General features: G+C 44.2%; 2 protein-coding genes across 3 annotated transcripts in view; one reads left to right on the top strand and one right to left on the bottom strand.

The window, feature by feature from the left end:
* Positions 1–4867, top strand: part of alg1 (ALG1 chitobiosyldiphosphodolichol beta-mannosyltransferase) — a 6115-nt gene extending 1248 nt beyond the window's left edge. The window contains exons 3-13 of the mRNA XM_066642254.1: positions 46–149; positions 611–759; positions 941–1030; positions 1316–1426; positions 1608–1729; positions 2269–2307; positions 2415–2474; positions 2562–2672; positions 3069–3183; positions 3275–3350; positions 3851–4867. Of these exons, the coding sequence (XP_066498351.1) occupies positions 46–149; positions 611–759; positions 941–1030; positions 1316–1426; positions 1608–1729; positions 2269–2307; positions 2415–2474; positions 2562–2672; positions 3069–3183; positions 3275–3350; positions 3851–3988 (1115 nt within the window). The 3' untranslated portion in view covers positions 3989–4867. The remainder of the gene's footprint in view (positions 1–45; positions 150–610; positions 760–940; positions 1031–1315; positions 1427–1607; positions 1730–2268; positions 2308–2414; positions 2475–2561; positions 2673–3068; positions 3184–3274; positions 3351–3850) is intronic.
* eef2kmt (eukaryotic elongation factor 2 lysine methyltransferase) lies at positions 4590–7475 on the bottom strand. Of its 2 annotated transcripts, XM_066642256.1 has the most exons (8): positions 7331–7475; positions 7169–7234; positions 6557–6637; positions 6039–6140; positions 5833–5966; positions 5395–5642; positions 4866–5015; positions 4590–4733 (listed from the first exon to the last, which is right to left on the bottom strand). In XM_066642256.1, exons 1-8 carry the CDS (start codon positions 7415–7417, stop codon positions 4633–4635), a joined length of 969 nt encoding a protein of 322 aa, XP_066498353.1. In that variant the 5' UTR covers positions 7418–7475; the 3' UTR covers positions 4590–4632. The 2 variants fall into 2 exon arrangements, with proteins under 2 accessions (XP_066498353.1, XP_066498354.1); XM_066642257.1 differs by lacking the exon at positions 6557–6637.
* Between the last annotated feature and the right edge of the window lie 25 nt (positions 7476–7500).

The raw sequence follows: 7500 nt of genomic DNA, 5'->3' as shown, positions 1-7500 counted from the left end.
GTGTCCAATAATTAATCAATATTCCTTTAACGTCTGCTTTTCCAGTGGGACCTAGAATCTTCAGATACACCTCCAAAGTCGTCTTCCAGTCTCTGCAGCTTCTCTACGTCTTACTGAAGCTCGAGGATCAGGCCTTCATTCTCATGCAGGTATTCCACCTTTTAAACTCCTGGAACAGCCACGTCTATTTCTACAGGCACAGGTGAGGTGTCATAAAGAGCAGGTGTTTGTCCAAAAGGCAACATGTTGTTAGAGTAAGGCTTTATAGATGTTAATGTCAGCGTCCTGAATGCTGTCTGTAGGTCAGGGGCATTTCTAAACTACGTACTGGGGCACTGCCGCACCCCTCGACATTACAGGTCCATTACCCTATGCAAAAAGATGCTGGGCATTATGGGAAATGTAGTGCATGTAGTGAATTTGCATGACATTCCCTGTAGTAGTAAATTTAGATTTTCACTGCTGTGATTTTAGTGGGGCGCAACAACATGTTACTGGAGCACATCTGTGTAGTGGTGCCCCCTGGAGTGTAGCTGGTGTTGTGCAGCTTTATGAACAAACGTTTACATCACTCGTACCTAAAGATCTGTTTCTCTGACTCTTTCGTTAGAATCCTCCTGGGTTGCCAGGTATTGCGGTAGCGTGGCTGGCGAGCCGAATGTGCGGAGCTCAGTTTGTGATCGACTGGCACAACTACGGCTACTCCATCATGGCGCTCACTCTCGGGGAGGAGCATCTAATCGTTAAGGTGGCGAAATGGTAAGATGAGGAAAAGTGAACACTTCTGGTGGTGCAGGGGTTAAGGAACAGCACTGTCTCCTCCTTCAGCGGCCATGGCTGAGGTGTCGTTGGACCAGGCACTCAACCCCCATCGGGTCCGGGGTGCTAGGAGGGCTGCCCACTGTGTATTTATACTGTTTCCTTCTCTCTGTTTTGTCAGGTATGAGAAGTTGTTTGGGCGTTTCTCTGATTATAACCTGTGCGTCACCAATGCCATGAGACACGACCTTCAGAAGAACTGGAACATTATGTAAGAGCTGCAGTGAAGAGTGAAGTAAACGTATAGTAATGGAATAGAGAAGTTTGTGGAATACTACTCCAGTATGAAAAATAATCTGAGCCCATTTCTATAGTTGATACGTACCCAGTCCCAATTTACTTTTATTATATTCCTTTCTTTGGAGTTGTACCCAGTTTGTCCCATGCACCTGAGCGGTGGTCAGTGGCACCCATCAGCTGCCACTGTTCTGTAACGTACACAGTGTCAATGCAGCCATTTTAACTATGGTATGTAATCTGAACATCTTCTCCACAGGGCGACGACTTTATACGACAAGCCGCCGTCGATATTCAGAGAAACTCCTCTCGAGCTTCAGCACGAGCTCTTCATGAGGCTCACTGTCGTTTACCCGCAGTTCAGAGCATGGTAAGATTAATATAACGGACATTTTACGTGCTGAAGGTGGTTAGGGTTATAGTCTCTCATGGCTACTCTGGGCTCAGCACTGCAGAAACTGCACTATGTAATTCGTAGAGGTGGTTGGGGAGTATAGCTTGTTTAATAGGAGTTATAAAACCGATCACACGTTCTGTTCTCGCTTCCACAGTCCTGATAACAGTAAAGAAAACAAGGAGCTGACTGTGTTCACGGAGCTGGATGTTAAAACCGGAGGAGTGACTGCGGTTGCTGGACGACCCGCTCTTCTCCTCAGCAGCACCAGCTGGACGGGTCGGTGTCAGTTATGCACTGAAATTCAAGATACATTGGGTGTGAAAACAACAAACAGAAGTTTGACTTGACTCCGAACTTTAAATTCAGAAAACACCAATCAAATCCACCTTTTATTGCTCTGGGTTTTAATGACATTTTTATACAGGTGTTCCAGTCCACCTTAAATATGCTGCAGTTACGTTTATGCACACTTCCATTCCTCCTTAAATGAGTGTTTCCACGCTAATGACTTTTTTGCCCATTTTTTATTCCATGTTGAAACAGTAACTTATTAAATCCCTCACAAACTCGCAGGGATTCTTCACACCACTTTTACCCAAGTGTCTCTATTCCACCTTAAATTTGTACGAGTTACACCTATAGACACTTTCCATTGCACCTTAACTGACACATTCTAATGCTCATTATAAAGTCCACCTTAAATGCGCTGAACTTGATACTGACACCATTTTATACACATTTTCCATTCCACCTTAAATGTGTCGCTGTTACATTATAAAGCCTTTTAATTTGAATTCTTCTGTTTGTTCCTCCAGAGGATGAGGACTTCTCGCTTCTTTTAAAGGCACTTGAAGGTGAATGCTTTCAAAATAAAAGTCAATTGAAGTCTTTGTATCATATAAACGACCCTCCAATGTTAGCTGTGTTACTGAGTCCCTCTCCACTCCTCCCCTTTCAACAGATTATGACGGTTTAGTAGAAGCAGATAAAAGTCTTCCGTCTGTAGTGTGTGTCATCACAGGTATAAACTCTGTTGCTCTTCATAAAGAGAATGTATTTTAATGAACTGTGCAGGAATGAGTTTTAAAACACTCCTCTGTTTCTCCAGGGAAGGGTCCTCTGAAGGAACACTACAAGAACATAATGGAGTCCAAAGATTTTAAACATGTGCAGATCTGCACTCCGTGGCTGGAGGCGGAGGATTATCCAGTTTTATTGGGTAAGAAAACACATCTGTACGAGACGGGGTTAATAACCCAACCAGCCCATCAGCTGTTACATTAAAACAGTGTAGTGAAGTGTTGTCCCCTTTCACCCCCTGGTCTTTAATGCTCAGGAACCCCACAGGACCATGACTTGGTGGGTACTTTTCAGGGTGGTGGCAGTGACAGAGGGGTTTAAAAACTCCAGCAGCACTGCTGTGTCTGATCCACTCTACACCAGCACAACACACCACCACCACGTCAGTGTCACTGCAGCGCTGAGAATGATCCACCACCACATCACACCTGCTCTGTGGGGGTCCTGAGCGCTGAAGAACAGATGGGTGTACAAAGTCTAACACTCGTAGAACAAACTCACCTTGTGGCTTTTTTATTTTTATACTCCTCTTCAGGTTCTGCTGATCTGGGGGTTTGTTTGCACACGTCCTCCAGTGGTCTGGATCTGCCCATGAAGGTGGTGGACATGTTCGGCTGCTGTCTACCCGTATGTGCTGTGGACTTCCAGTGGTGAGTTCAGACCACAGTCGTCCTCGCTGGATGCTTCTTGGTGAAAGTTCTGAGACGTGACTCGGACGGTGTTTGTTCTTGTTTTTTAAAGTTTGGACGAGTTGGTGAAGCACGGTGAGAACGGCCTCATCTTCAAAGACTCTTCAGAACTGTCTCAGCAGCTAAAGGTGAGGAATACTGCCCCCTGCCAGATGTGGTTCGTTCAGGACCTACACAGCAACTCGATTCTTCTGCTTTTGTAGTTTTTATTTACGGTGGGCTGGAGAGTTAGAAAAGCCAAAGTTTCAGAATAGATTTGGTGCTTCATTGAATGTGAAATAGTTCTAGTACACAGCATTGGATACAAAATATTTGCTTAATTTAAGGTGGAATTGACAGTTTTTAAAATACCTGCTGCCTCATTTAATGTGGAATAGAGTTTAAACAAAGCCTAAGTTTCAGAAAACACTTGCTGCTTCTTTAAGGCGGAACAGTGAGTTCTGTTACAAAGCATGGGATAAATATCTGCTTTTTTTTTAAGGTGGAAAGGGCATATTAAAAATGCCTAGGTGCCATAATATACCTGCTGCCTCATTTTAATGTGGAACAATGAGTTCCACCAAAAGCCCAAGTGCCAAATATTGTGTTTGTTACACACAATTATAATTATTTGTTTTGCCCTCGACAGATGCTGCTTTCAGACTTTCCTAACGATCAGGGTCAGCTGAGCCTCTTCAGGAAGAATCTCCGAGAGAGTGGACAGCAGAGATGGGAGGAAAACTGGGACCAGAACGTCCTGCCTCTTATAAAAGAACACTGTGACTGACCACACAGCAGCTGATTGGTCAATGGACTCGCCACAAGTGGAGGGTTTGGTCAGGGATTTATACAGGGTACAAACACATGGTCCCACTTTACAATGGAACTACCTTCTTATAAATAAGTGTTTACAAACAGCATGAATATTTATTAAATAGCAATAAACCAAACGATTAATAAGTCGTTATAACAATGATTTGCCAAATTGTGTCCACATTCCTCTACACCGTTAAAAATCAATCATCTATTTAATTTAGTCTCTAAAGATATAGATTAGTTATAAACACTTTATTACTGACCTTTAAAGTATTTAACACTTGAATTAAAAAGGGAAAGGGTGTCGTTCGCTGTGGAATACACTGTGGGTAAAAGTTGGATTCTAAAATTCTAAAATGGATTCTTATAACGACTTGCTAATGTGTAGTTTGACTAGGTTATTAGCCATTAATAAACTAACATTAATTCATAAACTCTTAGAAAAGGTAGTGTCTTTGTAAAGTGTCGCCAGAAATACTACATGCCTCAATGTACCTTGTGTGGGTCATTGGCATCCTAGCAATTTCATTGGATAAGACTTGAATACAAGAGCAAAAAGCACACTTTTTCCGTGTAAATAAAATGTATATAAGCACTTTATTGCAGAAGATTTGGTCAGCGATGAATCTTGATTATTTCTACGGTGGACACTCTGGTGTACGGGAGGACGTGGGGGACGGGACAGGAGACGACATGATGTTTCAATCCAGCCTTTTCTGTGTGAATAGAAATGAGATTTCACCTTTATTTTGACTATTTTGAAACATGCCTGTTACTAGTACAATGTTATTACATCATTGTTAGTGTTGGAACGAACAAAGATAGTAAGAGCTTGCCATTAAACTTACCCAGTTCATTCCTGAAGCAGTCGTATGTGTCTGGGTTGCGAACGGTGGAGGCGACGTAGACTTCGGGAGGTCTTTCCTCCGTCTTAAACGCTAGAAGCTTTGCCAGGAGTCTCACCAGAGCGCCCAACATCTCAGGGTCGTAAACTACATCTGGGTCAAACGGAACGACAGCAGAAAGACAACTCTGTAAACGTACATTGTATTAGTCATTTACTAGGAATTCAGTGAGGTTCGGGTCAAAGTTGGAAATGAACGTCACAAGACTATGGTCTTTCAAGGACATGGGTTACGTTTTGGAACCAATCTGAAGCATGTTCCTTACTTAACATTTCCATACCACCTTAAATGGTGCAGCACTGACATTCCAGCATACACACGTCTTAACCTGTTTCATTCCACCTTAAACTGGTGCAATAGTTCCGTTCAACCGCCCAAGCTTCTTACCCAGCTATACCTTACCAATGAAAACGTTTCCATAGTTACATCCTGCTGCTGACACCACCTTAATCACAGATACAGAGTTGTTTACCTGCTGCTATAACGGTGTCAGCTCCGATCCTCTGCAGCTCTTCCTCGTCGACATTGTCCCAGTCCAGTTCCTCCACGCACACCGTTGTATGTGGGCTGTGTTCAAACAGACCGTTGTGCTGAATGTTGTTTCTCAGTCGCTGGAGGACAGTTTGATGGCAGTCACTAAAGATGTATCTTCTGGGTTTACAAACCTGGCACACCACAACCCCCGTGAGTCCTGCTCCACTGCCCAGCTCCAGCACCGCCCTGTGGGGGAAACCACACACACTCTGACCACCTTAAATCCACAGAGGATTCAACATTGTATTAGAAAAACAAACCAGACCTTTGCCATAGACTTTGACCTCTCTCCACCTTAAGCTCTGTTTATCATTTCCATTCCACCTTAAAACATGCAGTAGTGCCTCATTAAGGAGGAGCTTTAGTTATAAACCACCTGTCAGTGAAGACGTGAGGCCTTTCCAGCGCCCATTCGGACAGATACAGAGCCGCCTCCCAGGTGACCAGTCCTGTGGTTCCCTCCGAAATGACCGCCACGTTCTCCTCCAGGCTCACGGACTCTCCTGAGGGCTGACAGCAGACAGTCGATGGTGGTTCTCCTCTCTCAGTGTAGGGTTAATGTCTGCTGCTCTGATACTTTACCAGTAAATAGGTTTTAAAGCACACGGGCTCCTCCTCAGCTCCAATGACCTCTGCCAGAGCGTCGTAGAGTTCGTCCAGAGGCTCCACAGCCGTCCGCTCGTGCTGAAACACACGAGTCTGCTGTCACCACAAGTTCAGCTTCATTTATTTCAGAGGAAACGTCACCTAGTTCTTCTGTCGGGACTAGTTTCAGAGTTGATGAAGGGAGCAGAGGTTGGGGCGGTGGTGTAGAGCAGTGGATAACCGTCATTTTTGATCAGAACGCAGCCGTTGCCATGACAATTCCAATCATTTCACTTTAATGATCTACATTACGCACTACACAGGGTGGAACTAAGACATTTGAGATTCAGCCCTAGTGTCTTGAGCGACACAAACACTGCGTTATTCCTGTGGCTTTAGGGAGAGAGCAAAAGGAGGGGGACTTCTTTGGTTGCGTTTAAACCACAGTGTGTACTTCCCTTTGGATCCGAGCGTCTGCTTACAGCCGTAAACGTAAATGTTAATGCAGAACTCACATTTTTAATCAGCTCTGAGAGAAACTGTCTCCTATACTTCACTGACGGGGGGCTTCGCCGACACATGGGATGAAGACACGTCTGAAAAAGATATGCTTTTCATTTATTCATTTGTTCATCTCCAAAAACTTGACCCAAACATTAAATCTTTTTTCAGTTGTAAATAAAGTACATTTATATTTGTGTCAGATTTGTAACACATCCATTAACAGAAACTGTAGGTTGTAAACATGCCCTGATTAGCCACAAGATTAAAACCACTGAAAGGTAAAGTGAGTAACTAACACTGATGAAATGGTTACAGCGCCCCCTGGCAGTGACAGGTCAGAAGCAGGAGAAATGATCTGAAGGCTGTAGTTGTGTTGGTCGTAAAGTTTCGGACAAAAGGCAGGTCTCGTGGAATGCCCCTGGTGTGTAGGGGTCAGTGAGGTCACTCAACCCCACTGACACTGACCAGTGTGTTCTGACAGCTTTGTATCAAAGCAGCATTAACCCTTTCAGCGGTGTCTGCTGCAGTAGCTCCTCTGTGGAGTTGGCCTTCACAATTCTTCGATTTAGAAACGGCACTGATTTATTCTGAATCGATTTGACAAAAGTAAAGAGACACCCTACCTTTCTTAAAACATCCAAAATGACCTCCGACGGAGACTCTGAGGACTTCAGCTCAGCTTCAAGGCTCTGAAACACATTTAAAGCTGAACTCCAAACAACAGCAGAGACATAAAGACGAAGGGGGTTAAAAAAAAGAGACAAAACTGGAGTTAAATCACTCACCTCCCACTGGAACGCGTTTAAACGACGCATGGCGAAGAAATTCCTCTGGAAACTGAGGGACAGCTCTTTAAACGAACTGTTATTCATTGTTTTCTGTCCCGTGTCTTAGCCCCGTTCATAAACACACCACACGTGGAGACGGTGCCGACGGCGCCCCCTGCTGCTGTGGA

The sequence above is a fragment of the Hoplias malabaricus genome, chromosome 13, assembly GCF_029633855.1.
Source record: "Hoplias malabaricus isolate fHopMal1 chromosome 13, fHopMal1.hap1, whole genome shotgun sequence".
NCBI classification, from domain to species: domain Eukaryota; kingdom Metazoa; phylum Chordata; class Actinopteri; order Characiformes; family Erythrinidae; genus Hoplias; species Hoplias malabaricus.
This window is presented reverse-complemented; position numbering and strand designations above follow the sequence as displayed.